Source organism: Mobula hypostoma, chromosome 10 (assembly GCF_963921235.1).
Source record: "Mobula hypostoma chromosome 10, sMobHyp1.1, whole genome shotgun sequence".
In the NCBI taxonomy this organism is placed as follows: domain Eukaryota; kingdom Metazoa; phylum Chordata; class Chondrichthyes; order Myliobatiformes; family Myliobatidae; genus Mobula; species Mobula hypostoma.
In genome coordinates this window covers 104,929,883-104,956,716 of record NC_086106.1, presented here as the reverse complement: position 1 = coordinate 104,956,716, position 26,834 = coordinate 104,929,883, and the positions used below count along the sequence as shown (strand labels likewise).

Here is a 26,834-nt window from a genome sequence, read left to right as displayed (position 1 = left end):
GTCAGGGTGTTATGCTTTGGCTTTTGGCCGGATTGCCCCTGCTGAACAGGTCAAATGGTAGAGGACAAAATAAAATGAAGTCCTCCAGGTTCAGAACTTCAGCTCAGGGCTAACAGCCCTGACTGGTAAAACAAAGCTGCTATAGAAACAGCAATGAAGAACCCTTCTACATCTGAGAGTGATGGTATGCCTTAGTCTCCACCCAGGACTTGCATGACTGACTGGTGAAAACCGAGAGGAAGCTACTGACACAATGAAGGAAGCCCTGAATACTGCCAAAGATGGAGGACCTTCATTGCTGCCCTAAGCACCAATGATGTAACGGGCAGTAAAAATAAAAAATAGAAATCCTCTGCCTACATTTGATCCATACCCCTCCATTCACTGCATATTCATGCCTCTATCTAAAAGCTTCTTAACTGCCACTATCGTAGTCTGCTTCCACCACTCCCTCACAACCTTTCCCAGACACGTACCACTCCAGCTAAAAACTTGCCTTACAAATCTCCCTTAATTTTTTCTCCCTACTAATTGACATTTATATTCTGGGAGAAAGACTGATGGTGTACGCCATCCATGCCTCTCATAATTTTATAGACATCTATCAATATCAGGTAGACAGTGGTCCTCTCAGCATATGTCAAGGCCAACGTTTACAGCATGCACTCTCATCTGCTCTATCCCTTCAAACTTTGAACTAAATTGCATAGAACATTAGATTTTAACAATTTAAACACAGTGGCTAATGTATAAATCAGAAATAGGACTCAGCAAGAGGTTTTGATTGAATGTTGACTTTCTGTTCAATGTAAGATTTGCATATATTATAATTTTAATTTACAATTATAGCTATTAGCACTAACGATAGAGTAACCTGAAATGCATTCATTCAGTTGAAATATTGAAAAAGATAACTGCCTATGCCAGTGAATAGGAAATTGGTGGATTGGATAAAATGAATGAAATAATGATGATTCTATCAACGAAAGTATCTGCCCTCTGGACTATAACAAGCATGGTGGTAAGTGTACTCGTATTTGTCCCTTTGCATATTGTGGATTTACAGCAGATCTCGTGTACCTTCAGGGCAAGGGTTCCCAACCTGGGGTCTATGGGGCCCTCGCTTAATGGTATTGATCCATGGCATAAAAAAAACGTTGGGAACCCCTGCTTTAGGGCTTCTTTACTGGTTAGTGGTCAATTGAATTGAACTCATCCTACTGGCATGATCTCACTTGCTGAAATAAATACAAAGGAATACTGTACTTCAATGAGTGTTATTGACATTAATTGTTTCTCTCTCCATAGATACTGTCCAAACTGTTGAGGATTTCCAGCTTTCTGTTTTTGTTTGAGGTTTTCAGCATCTACATTCTCATATAATGTGTTCTTAGAAAGATACATGCTGCAATTTGGAACAAGAATATTGAGGCTTTTTTTGCCTATTCTAGCTCGTTGAAAGAACTTTCCAATTAGTCCCATTCCTACTGTCTTACTCCGGCAGCTTTAAAATGTTTCTTTCTCAACTGAAAGTCACTCTTTCAATCTGCATCCACCACCCCTTCAGGCAGCGCATTCCAGATCATAACATCTCTGTCGGAGGAGTCCGAACACTTACGTGACTGGCAGATGTTGAGTTTTTAAATCTCCCATTGGCCGCTGCAGTCGGTATATGTGCGGCAACTTAGGAGAACTTTCATTCTCAACAGAAATTGGGAAAGTCTCACATCGGCCGTGGTTCCTGGCATGGGGAGGGTAACCGGGCACTGTCAGCAGGGTCAGATTCTCACAATAGACGCTATCAGGGCAGTTCCAAAAAAGTTTCAGTTTAGTACGTTTTCTTTTTTCGCTTGCTTTAGCTGTGGGGAGTTCCACAAATGTTTCTCCCGCACAGCACTATGTCAAACAATTCAAGCAACTTCCTGCTGGTTCCCATTCCCGAGGTCCCGGTGGTCGACTGTCTGCATAACAAAAATGTGAAGATCGCGGTGCTGGGAGCAAAGAACGTTGGAAAGACCGGTGAGCAAAAGAAAAGGGAGGTTTGGCTGAAAATGACAGTTCATTTCAAGTGTCTTGGAACTGCGGTCAAGTGACCGCATTAGCCCAATCCACTTTGTATTAACACCTTTTCCTTCTCTATTCCAACTCCGTAAAACTGCTCCTTTTCTTTCTAAAACTGAGTTAATTTGCCGTTATCTTTATTCCCTAACCACACTGGTAAAATTGTCAACACCCCCAACTTCCTTACTGCCTTGTGGTGAACATTAACATATTTAAGATGATATTTCCTTGAAGTCTAACAGATGCAAAAAGCTGTTTCTCTGTAACCGCTATCTTCAACAGCGGAGTCCATTTATATTTTCCTCCCAAAACATGGAATGATCTGAAATACATTTCAACTCGAATATTATTAAGCAAACATCGTTTGCACTGACTTTATGACAAAGCAGTGACAGCTGTTCTGGTACACTGTCCAAGAGTTGATATGTAAAATAAATATTTCAATATATTAAAGTGTTTTTTTGTAGTTTTAGCACAATACGTTATCGACCATGACAACAGAAGGAAGGAAATCAACAATTAGAGAGCATTAGTTAAAGGTGACAGGGAAAGTTTTAAAAAGGGAGGTAGGAGACAACTTCTTTGTGTACGCTGCCAAAGGAAGTAGTTGATGTATGCAAGGTCGAAATATTTAAAAGACATTTGGACAGGTATATGATTCGTAAAGAGTTTGGGGGATTAAGGCCAAATGTGGGCAAATTGGATTAAGTTAGATCAACATCTTGGTGAGCATGGTTAAAATGTGCTGCAGGGTCTGTTTCTATGCTATATTACTCCATAGCCCTATGGTTTTACAATTCTGTTGAAATTAAATCTTTTCACCAGAAAGAGTAAAACCACAACTGAATGTAGTTACCACCTAAATGCTAAGGAAAATTTTTCTTGACATGTTATATGAGCTTCAGTGAGGGTTATAATGTTTTACTGGTAATGATCTTTTTAAGGTGTTACTGGAGCAATGCAGGCAACTGATGCTGCTTGTAAGGTTCAGAGATAAACTACAGCTCAGTAAATCAATTGTATATTGCGAGATTGAGATTCCAAAAACTGAATGAAATTCTTGACTCTTATTTTAATGCCTTACGTTTTTTTTTTGTCTGTGGCCAAGTGTAATGCAGGTTATGCTGGCTGGAAAAAGATGTGGACATTTGCAAACGTGAGTTGGTGAAGACAATGCTTTAGCCATCAATCAGTTTGAAACATGGAGAATATCTGTGAATCCTCATTATCCCAACTTTCACATTAATATATATGTGGGGAGTTGCGTATTGATCTCAGCTGTGACATAGTGTCTTGAACTGCTCTTTCTTCACATTCTCTTTCACCTGCTTTTATCTATTTTTTCTCTACTCTAATTTCTATTATAAAATGCTCTCCGGTTCTTGCATGTTCAAATTATTGTCCTCAAATGAGATTATCTACCTGAATTATATAGCTTTTAAGGTACTATAACTTTCCAGCACTATGTGAATTGCAGTCTTTTTTTAAATTCAAGAACGTGTGTTTAGGCACTAACTATCAGAATCAGAATCGTGTTTAACATTGCTGGCATATGTTACGAAATATGTTGTTTTGCAGCAGTTCATTGCAATACGTAATAAAGTAACTATAAATTACAATAAGAAGTATATACTGTATACATAAAGATTTAAATTAAATAAGTAGTGCAAAAGAACAAAAAGTATGGCAAGATAGTGAACATGGGATCGTGTCCACTCAGAATGCACATTTTATCAAAACACAACATCCTTCTAGTACCCCACATAACTTTTGAGTAACAGTTTTCTCTCTTGTGATGACTTATTTCCTATGAAATTCTGTACATTTTTCTCCCTGATATATCCTTGTCATCCCAGATGTGAAGAATGTTATCATGGATTTGTGACTGACACTCTTCACTAACAAGTTTTGGAAATGAAGTGTCAACTCCCTCTGCTCCAGAGAACTTGTTATTTTTTAGCTGGAGGATATGGCTGTTTCAACATCTTGTCAGTAGGAAGTCCAAGTAAGGCTGCACTGATTTGACTGCTGAGGAATCAGATCAAGTACACTCATGTCAGACAGGAGAGAGAGTTGTGGTTGAGGAGGTTTCTGAAGTGTTCCTTCCAGTGACTGTTTAACTGCCTCTCTGCTGCCTTTGGTTGTTAGAGCTATAAGCAGTTTCAAAGGTGCTGATGAACGCATTTGTGACATGGCTGGCTGTGAGTTGTCGATCCTCCTGTGTGCCTTCCATTCACCACTTATTCTTTTGGTCATATTTTTTTCTGCTGGATGGCTGTTTTCAGGTGTCAGTAGGGGTGTTTCTCTACTCTTTTCAAATGATGGTTTCAGTCCAGGTATATAGAACATAGAACATTACTGCACTGTACAGGACCTTCCCCCACGATATTGTGCTGACCTTTTAATTTACGCTAAGATCAATTCTCTCCCATATAGCCCTCCATTTTTCTATCATTTTCTATCATTTTTTTGTTCCCATCAAAAAGTTTCTAAATGTCCCTAAAGGGTCTTCATCCACCACCACAACTGGTACCATGTTCCACACAGCTAGCACTCTGTGTAAAAATCAGCCTCCCTACACTTTCTTCCAATCACCTTATCACTTTAAAGTGATGCCCCCCCCCCTTCATATTAGCCATTTCCATCCTGGGAAAAGGTCTCTGGCTGTCCACGCGATCTATGACCCTTATCATCTTGTACACCTCTATCAAGTCACCTCTCATCCTCCTTCACTCTAAACAGAAAAACCCTAACTCTCTTAAACTCTCCAATCCAGGAAGCATCCTGGTAAATCTCCTTTGTACCCTCTCTAAAGTCTCCACATCATTTCTATCACAAGGCGACCAGAAATGAACCCAATATTCCAAGTGCGGTCTAACCAGAGTTTTATAGAGCTGCAATAATATCTTACAGCTCTTGAACTCAATCTCCTGACTAATGAAGACCCACATACCATATGCCATATTAACAACACTATATCTAATGTATGTAATTGACTATGTCCTTAAAGTTTCCCTAGTTCTTTCTAGTAGGGTAGCTGGAATTACCTCTCAGGTATCAATTATGAACATTGCTGCAGCCCTTACATTTTGGATACCCTGTGGTTTCAGTTTTTCCGAGAGATGATTGGTTGTATATGAAGAGTTATCCTTGTTGGGTCCTTGAGAGTTTCAGCATTAATATTATTGTGGCAATGTTTCTGTTAATGCAGGTAGTTGGGGCCAGGATGATGGGGACAATAAAGTGAACTAGATGCTGATGAGTTCAGTAGACACCGGTACCTATCATGGCAGAGTAATCACCAGATATCACGGAGCCAATCACCTTGGAAACAGGCTCTTCAGCCCCTTGAGTCCATGTTGACCATCAAACATACATTTGTTCTTCATATTCCCATTATATCTCCCAGATTTTGTCATTCACCTACACACTTCAGAGGGATATGGGTCAGTTACTGGCAAATGGGCATCTTGGCCAACATAGGGAAACCAGGCCGAAAGGCTTGATTCACTGCTGAATGAATCTATGACTCTATGACTAGGGCTGATTTACAGTAGCAAATTAACCCACCAGCCTGCATGCCCTCATGATATGAGTGGACGTGGGAGCACCGGGGAGGTAGTTCATTTGTCCACGGGGATTATATGCAAATTCCTCACAGTCGGCACTGGAGATCAGGATTGAACCCAGGTATCTCACAATGAGAAACAGCAGGTCTACCTGTTGCTCCACTCTGCTGCCTGACAATGGAAATATCCTTGCAGTCCATTGCTAGGTCAATGTTATCAAACAGATGAATATGCCTGGATTGACCCCAGTGATCATGACAATCATTAAATTTGACTGTGGTAACTACAGAGAGGTCTCCCTGATGCTCGCCTTAGGAAAAGCCAGGATTCTCCTTAAGTGGCTGAAGTGATGTTTCCCGAGCACAACGTAGATTCCACCCCTCTACAGTGATTGACATTGCACATAAACTCCAGGAGAAATTCGGGGGAGCAACACAAGTCACAAAATATTGTCTTTCTCAGCCTTACTGAAGCCTTTATCACCATCAGAAAGGAGGGACTTTGGAACACTCTCCTTAGACTCAACTTTCCAAGAGATTTTTTCTTGGTTCTATGTCTGTTTTATGATGGCATGCCATCCTTTATCTTAGCCAGTAAGTTTACTGCAGAGGCAGAAGTATGTCAACTGGTGTCAAACACAGCTGTGTCACTGCCCCAAAGACCTACACTGAGTGTTTTAAGAACAACGTCTCCCCGTCCACCATCAGATTTCTGAATGGTCTATGTACCCATGAACGCTACCTCAATATATCTCTTGCTCTATCTAGTTATTTATAGCTTATAGTAATTTTATGTCCTGCACTGTTTTGCTGATGCAAATTTCATGACATATGTCTGTGATATTAAACCTGGTTCTGATTCTGATTCTGAAATTCACTGTGCCCGTCAATGCATCAGCGCAGACGTCAGTCGATTAATGAACTGGCAGTTGAAGATAAAGACCTCAGACCTGGTATCAAACTCAAGATCTACAGACTAGATCTCCTGTATGCTTCAGGCATGTAGACTACTTAGAGTAGGCATGTCAAGGGAATGGAAAGATCTCTTCAAAGTCCTCAAAAACTTCTGGACGGATAAGTGAGCTAATATTGGCTTAATCCTAGAGAACCCACAAAACCAGAGTGAAAGCAAGTTATCCTTGACACTGACAGGCTGCTTAAGAACAAAATGAATTATGTACATTGTTCCATTATGATCAAATTTGCAACTTCTGTGGTAGGTGATGCCCAATTCAGCCCACAACATAAAGTCATGTTGTAATTACACAGTAAAATTTCCTTTAAGTTTTGTTAGCTATTAGTTGTGGTTTTTTTGCACAATGATAAAAAGGCTGAATTTTTAGATCAGAGATCTGAGAGTGAATCAAACCATGGTTGTGTAGTGAGAGTGGCACTGTTATAGTCTGAGAAGTATTGAAGTGTAGCAATATCAGGATTACTGAAAAAATAGTAAACAATGCTATCCAAGCATGACATGCAAAATTGTGATAAACAAAATGTATCATAATATTAATTTTCAAAGTTTACTTAGAGATGAGCCATATTTTGTATCTATAAATTGATATGAAGATATAACTGAAATATAAATGAGAATATGGAATAGAAAGCCTACCTTTTAGGTGAATACTTCCTTTCAAATGTTTTCTAACTTTTTTTGCAGCCTTGATTGTACGTTTTCTCACAAGACGATTCATTGGAGATTATGAACCAAACACAGGTAGGTGTAACCCCAGGTGCTGTCTAACTGGTAAATCAAACAAACAGTAACTGCTTGTTGGCATTTACTTCGGCTTGTTTCTTTTAATTTCAGGAGCTTTATACACCAGACAAATGAATATCGATGGGGATCAAATTACACTGCAAATTCAGGACACTCCCTTCATTACTCAGGTAGAACCCATAATTGCTTTTAACTTCTTTGTTGTGAAGTTTACTATTGTTTCCATCTGGGCATATATCTAAATCAGAGGTTTCAACCTTCTTTATACTCTCAATCAATACCATTAAGCAAGGGGTCCAAGGACTCTAGGTTGGGAACCCTCAATCTAAATCAAATAGATCAAGCATTAAGCCCCCTTTATCTTGCTTCAAAATGGTGTTGGCCTCAACTTCTAAGAGGAATAACCGGAAGAAAATTTCACATTTCACCCAATGTTAATGAGAATCAAAATTTCTAATTAATTACGTCATGTCCACTGGATTGAGGTCATACTGAGCATTAACTGAAAGACTGAATCATTATCAGATCAAAAGAATCATATCAGGATAAATGGAGATCAAGGCACAAATGCCTTAGAATGATTGAAATTATCATGAAGTAAAGGATGGTGTAATATTTTTAATTTAAACTTTGGTCCAAACATTAAGTTGAATTTGATTTGTAATAAATTTTATTACTGGCGGCTGTTTTAAAGATAGTGCTTGACATTAAAAAATTACTAAAGAAGATCAAATAGTTGCAATTAATGCTATTCCCACCCCACCCTTTTGAAACAGGCAGCTTCATGTTAATTTACTGAAGGATACTTTTCTTTGGGAAAGAACATCGTTCTTATTTCAGTGATCCATTATCAATGTCGAACATTACAAAGCCTGAAATAAATACCCATTAAAACTTTGTTTAGTCTAACCTGATAACGCCTTTTGCTTAAATTATCAGTGTATGCCTCTCATAGCAGAGTTGTTACAGAAGACCAGCTGTTTAATTCTCCTTTTCATGTGGAAAAGTGCCATTTTTCACATTAATTTTTCATGTGAGAGATTATTAAAGAAACTTATCAATTGTCAAGCAATGGTCATAGTAGCTTGTGTCACATCCATAGTGTGTGTGTGTGTGTGTCTATAGATAATAACTCCTATGTATAACAGATTATATGGAAAAGTCCTCTTCCAATGATTTGATTCGCATACACACTTTAAGCATACATCATATAAATATTCAGTTGGTTTCTGCCAATAGAATATGGAGATTAAATTACTGTTTGAATCACTGCTGTTCTTTCCTTGCAACATTAACCATTTTGAGCTGTTCCAAAGCTCTTTCAATTATTAGGGAATTTGTGAAGTGATGGTGACATTATACATGTTGCTTGTGAGCAGCTCTGTTCCTTTCATGTGTGATGATGACTCAGAGTCATTTCACTGCAATTTTTTTCAGACTTTGACATCTAATAACTGGTTCAATGAATGTAAATTGGCTGTGGAAACCAGAAAAGATGATTCAAAATATGAGCGCATAATCCCACTGAATAAACACTGTAGTGATAGAAATTCTTTTAACATTTCAGTCAAGTGGTTTGGAAAGAAAATGATAAATGTGGAATAATAGTGTTGAATTTGTTTCCACAAAAATTAAAAATTAAAAAGAGATAACTCGGGAACTTTTTCTAAGGGGTTGTCCAAACAGGGAGGCAGTGATTGGGCTATGCTGTTTGCTCGTTGTTGACATATAGGATGGTTAAACATCTGTGTAGCATCAGCATTGATGCTGAAGGACACAATAAGGAGAACTATTCCTGAACTTGCATTCAAATTGGCAGCTTTGAATATATTTCTAAATATGCCCTTACTCTATCAAAATCATTACTCTTCTTTCTTTTGGCCATGGCCTATACGTCTGAGATCATCTGTGGGCTGTGTGCTGAGCCTGTTGCTGTTCGCTCTGTTCAAACATGGTTGCATGGCCAAACACCCGAACAATCACATCTTCAAGTTCACTGATGACACAACATTGGTGGGGCTCATCACCTCCAATGTAGAGAGGAGGTAGAAGAACTTGAGGCTTGGTGCCAGGAAAATAAGCTCTTCCTTAATGTTAGCAAGACAAAAGAAATGGTTATCATCCTTAGGAGAACTCGCACCAGCCACACCACAACCACCCCCCATACATTGGCAGCACAGCAGTGGAAACTGTGAGCAGTTTTAAATTCCTGCGAATGCACTTCACGCTCAGCATTTCATGGCCCTAAAACTCATCTAGACAGTCAAGAAAGCTTGCCAACGCCTCTACTTTCTGAGGAGGCTGAAGAGAGCTGGACTTTACACATCCTTAAAGTTCAAAATTCGAAATAAGCTTATTATCAAAGTACATATATGTCACCATATACAACCCTGAGATTCATTTTCTCGCAGACATACTTAATAAATCCAAAACCATAACAGAATCAATGTAAGACCACACCAACAGGACAGACAACCAGTATGCAAAAGACAACAAACGGTGCAAAAACAGAAAGAGAGAAAATAATAATAATAAACAAATAAATAAGCAATAAATATTGAGAATTTGAGATGGAGAGTCATTGAAAGTGAGTCCGTAGGCTGTGGGAACTTTACAGCAATGAGGCAAGTGAAGTTGAGTGAAGTTATCCCCACTGGTTCAAGAGTCTGATGGTTGAGGGGTAATAATTGTTCCTGAATCTGGTGGTGTGAGTCCTGAGGCTCCTGTACCTTCTACCTGGTGGCAACAGCAAGAAGAATTATCACCTGGGTATGGGGGTCACTGATGATGGATTCTGCTTTCCTGTGACAATTCCCCATGTAGATGTGCTCAGTGGTGATGAGGGCTTTACCGGTGATGGACTGGGTCGTATCCACTACTTCCTGTAGAATTTTCCATTCAAGGGTAAAGGGCCAGTAGCATCATGAAGGATCCCACACATCCCGCTCATGGCATGTTAGTCCCACTCCCATCTGAGGGAGAGGTATATAGTATCCATGCCAGGACCACTAGACTCCAACAGGGCAGCACAATAGTGTAGTAGTTAGCACAATGCTTTACATTTCTAGTGACCCAGGTTCAATTCCTGCAGCTGCCTGTAAGGAGTTCGTACTTTCTCCCCGTGACCGTGAGGGTTTTCTCCAGTGCTGTGGTTTTCTCCCCCAGTCCAAAGACGTACTATTTGGTAGGTTAATTGGTCATTGTACTCGGCACAATGACAATAAAGTTGAATCTAATCCAATCTAATCATTGTAAATTGTCTGGTGATTAGGCTACGATTAAATCGGCGTGGGTGGCATCACTCGAAGGGCTGGAAGGGTCTATTCTGTACTGTATGTCAATAAATAAACAAAACAATTATTTTCCTTAAGCAATAAGACTGATCAACTCCACCACTACTTTATTATTTCCCGTTAGTCATCTTGTGTCCAGCCTTGTGTCACTTTATAGACGTACAATCAGTCTATGTATAGAAGCTGCCTTACGTACTTGTTTGTGTGCTTTTTTTATTATTGTTGTGCTTTTTATTATTTGTGGGTTTTTTTTGTGAGCATCAGATCTGGAGTAACAATTATTTCATTCTTGCCCTTGTGTACAGGAAATGACATTAAACAATCTTGAATCCGTGCTTCTGTAGGCTCAAAGGATATAAACACCATTGTTCATGGAGAGAACTCATTCAATCATTCATCGCCAGATCTGGCTGAATCACACTATTATGTCCTACTTTTCCCTGCCAAAAATGATCAAATAGAGTCATGAGAGCATAGAGTAATACCACATTGAAAGATGTCGTTGGGTCCAACGTGTCCATGTTGATCATAGTACCTACCAAGCCAGTCCCATTTGTCCATATATGTCCCATATCCCTCTAAGTTCCTCCTGTCTATGAGCTTATTCAAGAGTCTTTCAAATATTATTATTGTACCTACCCAACTCTGGTGTGAAGAAGTTAGTCCCGAGGTCCCTATGAAATCTTTCACCTCTCACTTTATAAATGCGTTCCCTCTCATCTTTAGTTCCCCTTTCCTGGGAAAAAAAAGATTATGTGCTTTCATCCTGTCTATGCCCGTCATGAATTTATGTACCTCGGTAAAGTCATCCCTTTGTAAGGCGTTGGTGTAGAAGGGAAGGCATAAGATTTTTGGATCACTGGGCTCTCTGCAGGGAAGAGGGGACCTGTACAGGAGGGACGGTTTGCACCTGAACTGGAGGCGGACTAACATCTTAGCAGGAAGGTTTGTTATTGTTGAACAGTGAGGTTTTAACTAGAGTTGCAGGGAGATGGGAACCAGATTGCCAGAACAGTTAGTAGAGGGTTTGTGGAGACAGATATTGGTAAGACCTCAGACAAAGTCTGGAATCAAAAGGTTGAGCATGATGCGACTAATGTCCAGAGCTGTGAATATTTCAATGCAAGAAGTATCATAGGAAAGGCGGATCTCAGGGCATGGATCAACACCTTGAACTATGACGTTGTAGGCTTTAGTGAGACTTGGTTTGCAGGAGTGGGATTTCATTGTTTTGAACATGACAGAGTAGAAGGGATTAAAAGAGGAGGGGTGGCATTACTAGACAGCGCAAATGTCATCGGTAGTGCTCTGTCAGGACAGACTGGAAAACTCGACTAGGGAGGTGTTATGGATGGAACTGAGAAATAAGAAAAGTATGACCACATTAATGGGCTATATTACAGACCACCTAACACTCCTAGGGGTTTAGGGGAACAAATTTATAAAGATATCGCAGACTGTTGCAAGAAATACAAGGTTGTTAAAGTAGATGATTTTAACTTTCCACAGGACTAGATGGGGTAGAGTTTGTCAAATGTACTCAGGAAAGTTTCCTTTATCAGTGTGTAGAAGTCCCAATGAGAGAGCGGGTGATACTGGATCTGCTATTAGGGAATGAGACAGGACAGGTGACAGAAATTTGTATAGGGGAACACTTTTGCATCCAGTGACCACAATGCCATTAGTTTCAAAGTAAATATGCAAAAAGTTAGGTTTGGTCTGCAGGTTGAGATTCTAAACTGGAGAAAGGCCAATTCTGATGGGATCAGAAATTATCTGGCAGGCTGTTTTCTGGCAAAGGTGTACTTGGTAAGTGGGAGGCCTTCAAAAACAAAATCTTGAGAGTACATAGCTTATATGTGCCTGTCATAATAAAAAGGAAAGATAATAAGTGCAGGGAACCTTAGTTTTCAAAAGATATTGAGGCTGTAGTTAAGAGAAAAAAGGTGGTGCATAAACACGGGGAATTCTGCAGATGCTGGAAATTCAAGCAACACACATCAAAGTTGCTGGTGAACGCAGCAGGCCAGGCAGCATCTCGAGGAAGAGGTACAATCGACGTTTCGGGCCGAGACCCTTCGTCAGGACAGGAAAGGTAGTACATAGCAAGTATAGGCAAGCAGGAACAAATGAAGTGCTAATGGCATACAGGAAATGCAAGAGAACACTTCAAAGCGATCAGAAAGGCTAAAAGAAGGCACGAAGTTGGTCTAGCAGACAAGGTGAAGGAAACTTTTAAGGGAGTCTACAGGTATGTTAAGAGCAAAAGGATTGCAGTGGACAAAACTGGTCCTCTGGAAGATCAGAATGGTAATCCATGTGAGGAGCTAAAACAGATGGGAAAGTTCTTAAATTAATTCTTTGCATCTGTAGTGAACTCGGCCTTTTCTCCTTGGAGCAATAGAGGATGAGAGGTGACCTGATAGAGGTGTATAAGATGATGAGAGGCATTGACTGTGTGGATAGTCAGAGGCTTTTTCCCAGGGCTGAAATGGTTGCCACAAAAGGACACAGGTTTAAGGTGCTGGGGAGTAAGTACAGAGGAGATGTCAGGGGTAAGTTTTTTACTCAGAGAGTGGTGAGTGCATGGAATGGGTTGGTGGCAATGTTGGTGGAGGCGGATACGATAAGGTCTTTTAAGAGTCTTTTGGATGGGTACATGGACCTTAGAAAAATAGAGAGCTATAGGTAAGCCTAGTAATTTCGAAGGTAGGGACATGTTCGGCACAACTTTGTGGGCCGAAGGGCCTGTATTGTTCTGTAGGTTTTCTATGTTTCTGTGTTTCTATGTATTTACTCAGGAAATGGATACAGAGTCTATAGAAGTAAGGCAAAGTGGCAACAACTTCATTGACCCTGTACAGAAGAGAAGGAGTTTACTACCCTGGGGCATATCAGGGTGGATAAATCCCCAGGGCCTGACAAGGTGGTCCCTCAGACCCTACAGGAGCAAGTACAGAAATTGTCGTGGCTTTAGAAGTGATATTCAAAACATCCTTAGTGACAGGAGAGGTACCAGAGGAATGGAGGATAGCCAATGTTGCTCCGCTGTTTTAAAAAGGCTCTAAGTAGAAACCAGGAAATTATAGGCCGGTGAGTCTGACGTCAGTTAGTGGGAAAGTTATTGGAAGGAATTCTAAGGAACCAGATATATAAGTACTTGGAAAGACATGGACTGATGAAGGACAGTCAACATGGCTTCGTGCTTGATATGTCATATCTAATCAATCTTATAGAGTTTTCAAGGAAGTTACCAGGAAAATGGATGAAGGTAAGGCAGTGGATGTTTTCTACATGGACTTTAATAAGGCGATTGACAAGGTCCCACATGGGAGGCTGGGCAAGAAGCTTCAGTCTCTCGGCGTTCAGGATCAGGTAATAAATTGGGTTAGACATTGGCTTTGTGGGAGAAGCCAGAGAGTGGTAGTAGATAGTTGCCTCTCTGACTGGTGGCCTGTGACTAGTGGTGTGCTGCAAGGATCAGTTCTTGGTCCTTTGTTGTTTGTCATCTACAGTATATCAATGTTTGGGATGATAACGTGGTTATGTGATAATGTGGAAAAATGGCAGATGGAACTTAATGCAGACAAGTGCAAGGTTTTGCTCTTCAGTAGGACCAACCAGGGTAGGTCTTACACAGTGAGCGGTAGAGCACTGAGGAGTGTGTTAGAACAAAGGGATCTGGGAATGCAGGTTCATAATTCGTTGAAAGTGGCATCACAGGTAGATAAGGTCATAAAGAAAGCTTTTGGCACATTGGCCTTCATAAATCAATGTATTTTTGAGTACAGGAGAATGGATGTTATGTTGAAGTTGTATATGACATTGGTGAGGCCTAATTTGGACTATTGTGTGCAGTTTTGTCACCTACCTACCGGAAAGATGTAAACAAGGTTGAAAAAGGACAGAAAGGGCCGGCTGGTGGCGCAACAACATCGGTGCCGGACCCGGGAGCGGAGGTTCCCGGGTTCAAACCTCGTCGGGTCCGCTCCCGAGTACGCTTTCCATCCGTGCCGGATTGAGTGTCGAGATCGCAACTCGATCTCATAAAAGAAAGGGAAAATACTGTGAAAATGTCTGTGTGAGGAGTGGTGTGTCATACAGTCTCTCTCTCTCTCTCTTGCTCCGCGCCTTGTAAAAGGCCATGAAAAAGACATCATCACGGAAAAAAGACATCATCATGGACGCACGCACGGACGCACACACGGACACGCAGACACACATGCACAGACTCGCACGCACGCAGGCACACGCAAAAAAAAAGGAAAAAAAAGGACAGAGAAAATTCACAAAGATGTTGCTGGGTCTGGAGGAACTGAGTTATAAAGAATGACTGAATATGTTAGGACAATGTTCTTTAGAATGTAGAAAATTGAGAGGAGATATGAAAAAGGTATACAAAATTATGAGAGGGTGTAGATATATAGATAGGGTAAATGCAAGCAGGCTTTTTCCACTGAGGTTGGATGGGAGTACAACCAGAGGTCATGGGTTAAGGATGAAAGGTGAAAAGTTTAAGCGGACATGAGGGGAAACTACTTCACTCAGAGGGTCGTGAGAGTGTGGAATGAGTTGCCGGCACAAGTGGTCCATGCGGACTTGATTTCAATGTTTAACAGAAGTTGTATAGGGTCATGGATAGTAGCAGACATCCCACCTCTCCCAGAAGTTCTGGGAGTCTCCCGCAAATTAATAGTGGCTCCCTGATGCCCTCAAATTACATACAATGTCCCGGAAATTGAGTTTTTTGAGAGCAAGCATGAGAGAGCGCGCGAGAGAGAGCGGCGAGCAAGAGAGCGAGTGCAAGAGCAAGAAAGCAAGCGTGAGAGAGCGAGCACGGGTGAGAGCGACCATGAGAGACAGAGCGCGAGAGAGCGAGCGAGAGAGAGCGAGAGCGAGAAAGCAAGCGTGAGAGAGTGAGAGTGAGATAGCAAGCGCGAGAGAGTGAGCGAGAGAGAGAGCGAGAGCAAGAGCGAAAAAGCGAGTGCAAGTGAGAGCGACCACGAGCGAGATAGCATGCGCATGGTAGAGAGAGAGCGAGAGAGAGCGAGCGAGAGTGAGATAGCAAGCGCGAGAGAGCGAGCGTGAGATAGCGAGAGCGAGAAAGCAAGCGTGAGAGAGAGTGAGAGTGAGATAGCAAGCGCGAGAGAGTGAGCGAGAGAGAGAGCGAGAGCAAGAGCGAGAAAGTGAGTGCAAGTGAGAGCGACCACGAGCGAGATAGCATGCGCATGGTAGAGAGAGAGCGAGAGAGTTCCAAAAAAAGTCAGAGTGGCAGAGTGTTCCAAAAAAAAGAAAATATAAAACGTACGTCACCCCAGACAACACTAAAGTGTACCTCTGCCTAATAGGGGTCAAAAATAATGACAGCGTTGCTCACTGCACCGTTTGCAACAGTGACTTTTCTATTGCCCATGGTGGGTTAAGACTGTAAAAGACATGTTGAGGTGAGTTTAACAGGTGTCATTCGTTCATTAGCATAGCTAACATTATTTACACTAGCTGGCTAGCTGCTAAGGAGCTACTCTATTGCAGACATCCCACCCCTCCTGGAAGTTCCGGGAGTCTCCCGCAAATTGATGGTACTACCTCCCTGAAATGACTTTTTGCAGGGTGGGACGTCTGTAGCAGGGATATGGAAAGCTATGGTCCTGATACAGGTTGTTGGGAGTAGGCAGTTTAAATTGTTTCCCCATGGACTAGTTGGGTTGAAGGGCCTGTTTGTGAGCTGTACTTTTCTATGACTCTCAATATCCTGTATTCTGAGAAATTAGGTCCATGCCTGCTCAACTATCTCAGGCTGTCAACCCCTAACAGCATCCTCATAGACCCTCTCTGCATTATTTCCTGTCTAATTATGGCTTTCCTGTAACAGAGTGACAAAAACTGTACACAATACTCCAACTGCGGTCTCACCAAGGTTCTGTAACATAATCTCCCTTCCTCAATGCCCTGACCAACGAATGTCTGTGTGCAAGTTGCCTTTCTCACCACTGTCTCCCTGTGAGCTGCTTTCAGTGAACTAGGTAGTTGTAGTCCTACGTCCCTCTGTTGCATCGCCGTCCCAGGACCTGACTATTCACTGTAGACCCCAGCCTGATTTGACTTCCCAAAATGAAATACTTCCCAAGTGGGAATTGAAAGCCATTTGCTAATCCTTGGCACACTTAGCTAACTGATCAAGATACTCCTGTAATTTTTGATAACCTTCTTCACTGTTTTTGATATACCTATTTTATTATCAAATTTACCAACAATGCCTTATGCATTCATATACAAAATACATATAAATAACAAACGACAAAGTTCCCAGCACTGATCTCTGTGGCACACTACTAATCACAGGCTTCCAATCTGGAAAACAACCTTCAATCATGCTCTCTGCTTCTGACCATCAGGTTAATTAGGAACCCAGTTAGCTATCCTCCCTGGATCCCAAGCAATCTAAGCTTCCAAATTGGCTTGCCATGTGGGACCTTGTCAAATGCCTAGCCAAAATCCATAAGGAAAATGCTCATTCTTCTTGATTACCTCTTTGAAAGACTCTTAGAGATTTGTCAGGCATGATTTCCCATGCACAAAGGCATACTGACTATTCCTAATTAGATCTTGTCTTTCTAAATGTTGATACATCCCGTCCCTCAGAATCTGTTCCGGTAACTTACCTATCACTAACATTAACCTCACCAGCATATAGCTCCCTGGCTTGTCTCTGTTTGCCCCAATAGATAATCATGTAACGTTGGCCACCATCCAGTCTTCTGGAACTTCATTTGTGGCTAAAGTTGAAGCGAATATTTCTGCAAAGGCTTCCACGGTTTCTTCCCAAGCTTCTCACAAGGGGAATAATTCAGTCAGGCCCCGGTGATTTATCCACCTTTATGGCACTTTGAGACCATCAATACCTCCTCCCTGTTAATTTATGAGGGCCAAGACATCATTACCTAATTCCCTAATTTCTTTAGCATCCATTATTTTTTCCACAGTAAAAGCTGATGAGAAGTATTCAAAAAACTCTCAGTCCACCTCCTCTGGCTCTGCAAAAAAAAAAACACCATTCTGAATTTTAAGGGGAGCAATTCTCTCCCAAGCTACCCTTTTACTCTTAATTCACTGTAGATTTTTTTTGGGGATTTTCCATAAATCTGCTTGCCAGATCCATCTCATACCTTTGTTTTGTCCTCCTGATTTTCCCTTTAAATGTACTCCAATGCTTCATATAGTTATTGAGGAATTTTCTCGTTCCGAACTTTTTTTCCTGACCAGAGCCTCAATATCTCTCGTCTACCAGGATTCCCTAAACCTCCCAGGCTTGTCACTTCCCCTGATGGGAACATGCTGTCCTTGAACTCTTGATATTACATTTTTAAAAGCCTCCCGCTTGCCAGTCATCCCTTTACAAGCAAACAATCTCATCCAATGAATCTTTTCATGATCCTGCCTAAAGTTTCCAAAATTGGTCCTGCCTTAGTATAGACCTGTGGACCTATCCTATCTTTCTCCAAAACTTTTCAAAAGTAATGGTATTGTCACTTGAACCAGTGAGCTCACTGGCTGACACTTCAATCACCTGCATTACTTCATTCCTTAGGAGGAGCTCTAGTGTTGCAGCCTCTCTTATAGAGTCCTCTGTATACACTATATTGATTGCAGAAACACTCTGGGACAGATTTAACAAGTTCCACTCCATCCAACTCCTTTGTACTATGGGTGGCCCAGTCAATGCAGGTCAATGTGCGGGCAAATTGACATTCTCTCTTCTCCCCCTTCCTATCGGGCAGAAGATACAAAAGCCTGAAAGTACATACAATCAGGCTCATGGAGAACTTCTACCCTACTGTTATCAGACCCTTGAATGTATGTTTGTATGATCAGATAGACTCTGAGCTTCAAAATCTACCTCACCATGATCAAGCACTTTATCGCTTGCCCAAAATGCATATTTTTGGTAGCCTTTACACTTTATTCTGCATTGTTATTGGCTCACCTTATTTTAGTTCAATGCACCATGTAATTATTTGATCTATATAAACAGTATGCAAGATAAGCTTTTCACTGTATCTTGGTATATGTGAGAATAATAAACCAATACCAAAAGCAGCAGCAGAATAACAGTGGGAATAATAACTGAAACTGTAGAAGAGTCAAGAAGGGAAAAGGTAGAGCATTCACGAAATACATTAGCAGACCCAGTAGGTGATTGGGTAGTACTGGAGGTAGAATTCTGCTAGATTTAGCATAATTAATGAAAATAATAAAGATTATATTGGGAAGAAATTTGCTAAGTTGGTGTAAAACCAATCTTACCAGATTTTTGATGTGATTTGGCATAAGAAGATTTGAAATGGTAGCAAAGACAAATCAGGATTTGAGCTGTGTACTGTAATACATCCAAGGACGAGATAGAAAGGATTCTGACCCAGGATGAATTTTCAATAAGAGGAGAACTCAAAATCCAGGATCCCATAAATAGGCTACAAAGGGAAATTTGTGACTAATGGTGAGAGACTTCTGGTCAAGATGGTGCCTGCATGCAACACTTCCATGGTCAACATCTTCTGGTTAGACCATAAAACCATATATTTTCCTTCTTCTGTGTCTTTTCTGTTTGTTTTTCATCTTGAATGCAATTCTGGAACTGCTGGAGCCTGTGAATTGCAGTCGGGAGACTGTTTGGCTGTTTCAATGCTCTGCAGTCTCTGAGGGGATTCCGGGAGATAGAAGCAGCATGTGCAAACCCTATGGCAATATGGCTACAAGATGGGGTGCGAGCCGGTGTTCGACTCCGTTTCACCAATTAAAGCTACCATTGTTCGCTGGTTAAAGTGACAAGGGAGATTGAAACGTCAAGGTGAATGTGGAAGGTGAGCACTGACTGCCTGCCTTTTGATCGCTGGTGGGATCGCTCTGCTGACAGAGAGGGGAGAGATTGCCGCTGTGTCCAGAGAATGTTACCCAGGTTTTCTGCATTTTGGATATGGTTTTGGACCATGGCCTTCTCTTTCAGTCTTATAGTTTTTTATATTCTGTGTTTTTCGCCAATCCTTCTCGTTCTTTTTGTATGTGAAGGAGGGGGATTTGGGGCCAATGTGCCTGTACCGTTGCGGTTCATTTTTTTGCCTGGGGAAGAGGGATTTGCGGATTGATGATCGTGCTGTCATTCTTTCCTTCCTTTGGTTTTGTGGCTATCTGGAGAAGAGCGATTTCAGAGTTGTATACTTTGATAATAAATGAACCTTTGAACCTTTTGAAACTTTTGAGTCCCTCAACCTCCAGCCTATTTGTGACAAATTGTGAGTATCCCAGCTGAAAATAGTGGGTATTTTGTAATAAATAGCTTAACAACGAGGTGGTCTTATTAAAGTTAAAACGATTACCTACAGTAAGCATGAAAGTGGAGGATGTGCATGTAATTCTAAATGAATACTTTGTGTCTATCTTTATGGAAGATGGTAATTATTCGTTAGGATAGAGGAATGTGAAATAGTGGAAATGATAGAGAGAGAGAGAGAGAGAAAGAGAAGATAGAGACAGACAAAGAGATTGAGGACATGTCAGGAAGTCCACTGTCTTGAAATGTGGATTACTTGCCAGATGCAATTAAATTGCATCACATGTTCTTAAAAGAAACATAAGATATGGTACAGGAGCTATCTATTTTTTCCAACCCTGTCTGGTAATAGTTATGGGCAGGAGAACTGGAATGAATTTAATGTGGTATGGTTATTCAAAATAGAAAGAGGGATAGATTTTGTCACTACAGGCCGATCAAACTAATCTCAGTGATAGGCAAAATACGGGAAATAATCTCCAGGGCAGTTTTACTCAGCATTTTGAGAAGCAGAAATTGAATTTGACTGGATAGATGATAGAAAAAAAAGGCAAGTGGAATTTATCCAGTATATTGTGAGGCAATAATTTTGAAAGGACAAACATGGCACGGGAATACATAATAAATGGAAAGTGACTGAAGTGAGTAAAGGAACAGAGGGAAACTGAGGTGTGTTTTCACAAATTTATGAGGGCAACAGGACTGAGAGATAAGGTGATTATGACTGCATATGGCATACTTATCTTTGTTGGCTAGAGCATGAAATGAAAAAGTAGTACAAAATCTGTTAGGGCACAGCTGCAGTTGTCCTGGTTATCTTGCTGCAGAGAGGATTATCTCCAGCGTTGAAAATTTCAGTCCTTTCCTGGCTAAACTCTCACCTGCGACTCTCTGTAAGCCTGAGCTGGCTTAAAATTCTGTAGGCCCATCTTAACTTATGCCTAGCAAGTCTGCAAACTTACGTTTCTTATTGGTCAGCAGTGCATTCATTTTAAAATTCCCTCTTTGCTCTTAAATCTGTAAGTAAGGTAATCTGCAATCTCATCCTGCCCTCAATTTTGGTGGTGAATCTATGGAATTTGTTGCCATGGGCAGCAGTGGAGGCCAAGTCACTGGGTGTATTTAAGGCAGAGATTGATAGGTATCTGAGTAGCCAGGGCATCAAAGGTTATGGTGAGAAGGCGGGGGAGTAGGACTAAATGGGAGAATGGATCAGCTCATGATAAAATGGCAGAGGAGACCGATGGGCCGAATGGCCAACTTCTGCTCCTTTGTCTTGTCTTGTCTTGTCTAATTTTAATGAAATTCATGCTCTTTGCCAGTTCTGACTTTCATGCATCTCGCCATTGGTATTTACATTTTCAGTTGTGTTTCAAAAGCAGTTGTTGTGGAATACTTGGACTTTTATAAGGTGCCATACCAGATTACTGAACAAAATTAGCGTTCATGGTATTCACGGAGACTAGATAGAAGCAGAGCATAAAATACTTTCAGTTTGACAGATTATGATCACTGGCTTCTACAAGGAACAGTACTATGCCTCCAACTATTCATAAGTTAGATCAATGAGGGGATGAGGAGATCAAGTGTAAGATATCCAAGATTGTAGAGAGATACAATCAAGAGAGGGCTGTGACCTCAGGATTGCTACCCATGCCACGTGCAATTGAGGCCAGAAATAGGAAGATCATACAGTTTAACACATGGCTAAGTGGTTGGTATAGGAGGAAGGACTTCATATTTTTGGATCATTGGGCTCTCTTTCAGGGAAGATGGGACCTGTACAGAAGAGATGGCTTGCAACTAAACTGGAGGGGAACTAATATCCTCATGGGAAGGTTTGCTATTACCGCCCTGTGGGGGGGGGGGGGTTAAAGTAGAGTCGTGGGGGATGGGAACCGGAGTACCAGAACAGTTAGTGGAGTGGTCGAGGACACAAATGTTGTTAAGACCTCAAAGTCAGGAATCAAAAGCTTGAGTATGGTGAGACTAATATTCTGAATTGCATATATTTCAATGCAAGAAATATCGTTGGAAAGGCAGATGAGCTCAGGACATGGATCAACACATGAAATTATGATATTGTAGCCATTAATGAGACTTGGTTGTAGGAAGGGGGGGATTGGCAACTCAATATTCTTGGGTTCTGTTGTATTAGACATAATAGTGTGGGAGGGAATACAGGAGGAATGGTGGTGTTACTAGTCAGGGAAAATATCACAGTAGTGCTCAGTCAGGACAGACTGGAGAACTCATCTAGTAACACTTTATGGGTGGAACTGAGGAATACGAAAGGTATGACCACATCAATGGAGCTATATCATAGACCACCCAAAAATCCATGCGACTAAGAGGAAAAAAATTGAAGAGAGGTCGCAGAATGTTGCAAGAAACTTAAGGTTGTGATAGTAGGTGATTTTAACTTTGCACATATTGACTGGGAATCTGTCAGTCCCTCCAGTTGAACTCCGTCATTTTGTGTGTTTCCCCCTAGCCATCAGTCTGTGGTTTTGTATTGCCATGTGCTCCTGTTTGTTTTCATGCCCCGTGCGCTCGCGCTCCTGCTCTACTCCGGCCCCTGTATTACTGAGTACTCCGCCTCTCACCTGCTTTTCATTATTACCTGTTTTGCTGCCACTTGTGTCTCATTGTGCTCCACCTATCATCTGCCTCTCTGTTTATTGCTCCGTGTATTTCAGTCCTGTGTTTTCACCTGTTTGTTGTCAGATTGTGCCAATGAGTTTTCCTGAGACTTTCCAGCATTTGTATCTGAACTTTGTCCGTCTGAATATTGACTCTGCCTGTTTCCTGATTCTGGTTTTTAGATTTCTCTGGAATTTTTGATCTCTGCCTGAACGTTGATGCTGACGTTGTTGCCCCTCTGAATTTGCTACTCAGTAAATATCATAGTGCACACAGTGCTTGGTCTGTGATTGGGTCCTTGCTTCAGCAACCTGACAGAATCCCATACTGTAAAGAGACTAGATGGGATAGAGTTGGTTAAATGTGTTCAGGAAAGTTTTCTTAATCAGTACGTACAAGTCCCAATGAGGGTGTGTAATACTTGATTTCCTATTACAGAATGAGCCAAGGTAGGTGACAGAAGTTTGTGTAGGCGAACACTTTGCATCTAGTGATAACAATGCCATTAGTTTCAAGGTAATTATGGAAAAGGAAAGGCCTTGTCCTCAGGTTGAGATTCTAGATTGGAGGCAGATGAATTTTGGTGGTATCGCAAAGGATCTGGCAAGTGTTGATTGGGATAGGCTGTTTTCTGGCAAAAGTGTACTTGGTAAGTGGGAGTACTTTAAAGGTGAAATTTTGAGTACAAAGCTTGTATGTGCCTCTTAGAATGCAAGCCAAGAATAACACGTTTAAGGAGGCTTGGTTTATGAGAGATCTTGAGGCTCTGGTTTAGGAGGGAAAAAAAAGGAGGTGCCAAGCAGGTATAGGCTGATAGGAAGAAATGAGGTACTTGAGGAGTATAAGAAATGCAAGGGAACACTTAAGGAAGAAAGCAGGAGGGCTAAAAGAAGGCATGAGGTTGTCCTAGCAGACAAGGTGAAGGAGGATCCTAAGGGATTCTACAGATATGGTAAGAGCAAAAGGATTGCAAGGGACAAAATTGGTCCTCTGGAAGGTCAGAATGGTAATTGACTTGCGGAGCCAAACAGATGGGGGAGATCTTAAATGAATTTTTTGCATCTGTATTTACCCAGAGACAGACAGAGAATCTATAGGAGTGAGGCAAAGTGGCATCAACTTCATGGACCCTATACAAGGTAGAGGAGATGTTTGCTATCCTGAGGCAAATTGGGGTGGATAAATCCCCTGAGGTTGACCAGGTGTTCCCTCGTACCCTACAGGAGGCAAATGCAGAAATTGCCAGGGCTCTAGCAGAGATATTTGAGTCATCCTTCGCGACAGGTGAGGTACCAGTGGATTGGAGGATAGTCAATATTGTTCGGCTTCTTAAGAAAAGCTCTAAACAGAAACTAGGAAACTATAGGCCGGTGAGTCTGACATCAGTAGAGGGAAGTTATTGAAAGGTATTCTAAAGGACTGGATATATGAGTATTTGGCACTGATTAGGGATAGTCAGCATGGCTTTGTGTGTGGTAGATGGTGTCTAACCAAACTTGGTAGAGCTTTTTGAGGAAGTTATCTGGAAAGTTGATGAAGGCAAGACAGTGGATGTTGTCTACATGGACTTCAGCAAGGCATTTGACATGGTCCCACATGGGAGGTTTTGTCAAGAAGGTTCAGTCACTTGGGATTCAAGATGAGGTATTAAATTGGATTAGAGATTGGCTTTGTGGGAGAAGCCAGATTGTTGTAGTAGATGGTTGTTTCTTTGTCTAGAGTCTTGTGACAAGTGGAGAGCTGCAGAGATTGGTGCTGTTTCTGTTGTTGTTTGTCATCTATATCAACGGTATAGATGATAATATGGTTAACTGGATATTCAAATTTGTGGATGACATCGAGAATAGGGAGTAGTGGACAGTGAGGATGGCTATCAAATCTTGCAGCAGGATTTGTACCAGCTGGGAAAATGGGCTGAAAAATGGCAGATGGAATTTAATGCAGACAAATGTGAGGTGTTACACTTTGGTCAGACCAAGCAGGGTAAGCTTTGCACCGTAAACGGGTAGGGCACTGGGGAGTGTGGTAGAACAGTAATCTGGGAATATAGATCCATAATTCATTGAAAGTGGTGTCACGGGTAGACAGGGTCATAAAGAAAGCTTTTGGCACATTGGCCTTTATAAATCAAAGTGCTGAGTACTGGAGTTGGGATGTTATGGTGAAGTTATATAAGGTGTTGGTGAGGCTTAATTTGAGTATTATGAGCAGTTTTGGTCATCTACCTACTGGAAAGATTAAATAAGATTGAAAGAGTACAGAGAAGCTTCACAAGGATGTTGCTAGGACTGGAGGATGGTATGAGCTATAAGGAAAGATTGAATAGGTTAGAACTTTATTCTCTTGAATATGGAAGATAGAGGGGAGATTTGATAGAGGTATACAAAATTATGATGGGGTATAGATAAATAGATAGGGTAAATGCAAGCAGGTTTTTTCCACTGAAGTTGGGTGAGACTACAACTAGAGGGGAAGGGTTAAGGGTGAAAGGTGAAAAGTTTAAGAGGATCATGAGGGGGATCTTGTTCACACAGAGAGCAGTGAGAGTGTGCAACAAGCTGCCAGTGCAAGTGGTGCATGCAATTTCAATTTCAACATTTGAGAGAAGTTTGGATAGGTACATGGATGGGAGGAATATGGAGAGCTCTGGTCTGGGCAAGTTGATGGGAGTAGGCAGTTTAAATGGTTTGGCATGGACTAGATGGGCCAAAAGTCTTGTCTTTGTGCTGTAGTTTTTATGACTCTATGACATAGACAAAGCTAAATAACAGGATGGAGAGACGGTGAAAAGAAGCTTCAGTGAAATATAAATACAATGGGGAAAAATGTGAAGCCTTTCACCACTTTGAAAAGTAGAGTATTCTCAAATGGTGAGAGATGGAAAGGTGTTGGGGCTCAGAGAATGTCCTGAACACAAATCCCTGTAAGCTAATATGTAGGTTTATCAGATCATTAGTAAGGCAAACACAACGTTGGCTTTTATTGTAAAAGGATTGAATTTAAAAATTGAGGCATCTTTCTCCAAGTTTACAGGGCCCTGATAAGACCATTCCTGGAATATTTTATACTGGTCTATTTGAGAAAGGATTGAAGTTGTCCATCGATCGGAGTCGACCATGGATGTGACACGCAAGCCAGGGCAGTACAATATGGAGAGCATGCTGTTGCTCATGTTGTAAGCTTCCCCTCCATGCAGCTAATGAATCCAAAGGAACGGCAGAGACCGATACAGTTTGGCACCAGGAACATAGCAGGAGTTGCTAGTCAGAATTGAACTCAACATAAGACTGCCTTAGGGCCTCCAGCTCCAGATTTTCCCTCTGGGTTTACTCCTGAAGCCTTCCCCATGAGTGGGTACAGCCACAAGGCAGCGGAAGCTTGAGATCAAAGTTTTCCTTTTCCTAGTTGAGCTGCCAACCACAGCTGATGAACCCCATCTGCCCAAAGCGACTGGTTTTAAGACTCCAGTAACCCATCTTTGCCCCTTCTCCTGTCAATCGAAGCCGTTCTGCTGGGCTCAGTAGCTGAGCCACATGTGAAGGCTAGGAGCTGGACTTGGTTGTCAGAGGCTATTTGAGATGTACACCACTGGGAGCATTTAATGAGTGGTGGGAGCTTATCCCCACTACCACTGCAGACCATAACTACCTTAACAGCCTTCAGGAAGACTAAGAATAAGGAAAGGTGCGTCGCATTGGAGTTTCTCAGGTATTAAGGGAACCAAGATATAGCGGGTGAATACAGAAAAATATTGCTGAGGTAGTTATTGAACTGCGGAATTGGTAAAAAGGAAGAATGACTTGCCCTTATTTCTGTTTCTTAAGTTCTTATGTAAATTCTGTCTCTTAGTGGGGCCGCTTTGTGCTTATTATACCATACAATGTATAAATGACAAGTTAGATGTAAAATTGTGAGTTCATGCTATGCTTAATTATAGTGGAAAAGCTCAGACAATGCTTCAACAGTGATTTTTGTAATTGCCTGTCAAAGCCCAAGCATGAAGCATGGCCACCTGGGCGGCTGGCACCTGCAGACCATATGCCAGAAGACACAACACTTCCATACAGGGATAAAACTGGTTAGAGTGATTGGCATTTTCTTGCACTTTGTTGTAGCAGTTTTTTTTCTTTAATTTTGAGTGCACATTCCATCCGCAGTTTTGCTTTCAATCGTTACTAAATATAGTTTCTTATTTATTAGCAGGAGGGAGAAACACAAAAT

At 41.4% G+C, this 26,834-nt stretch overlaps 1 protein-coding gene across 1 annotated transcript in view; it reads left to right on the top strand.

Annotated features, from left to right (window-relative positions):
• The first annotated feature begins 1,706 nt into the window (after window positions 1-1,706).
• rasl11a (RAS-like, family 11, member A) overlaps window positions 1,707-26,834 on the top strand; it is a 38,683-nt gene continuing 13,555 nt past the window's right edge. The window contains exons 1-3 of the mRNA XM_063060971.1: window positions 1,707-2,019; window positions 7,290-7,346; window positions 7,440-7,519. Coding sequence (XP_062917041.1) covers window positions 1,878-2,019; window positions 7,290-7,346; window positions 7,440-7,519 — 279 coding nt within the window. The 5' untranslated portion in view covers window positions 1,707-1,877. The remainder of the gene's footprint in view (window positions 2,020-7,289; window positions 7,347-7,439; window positions 7,520-26,834) is intronic.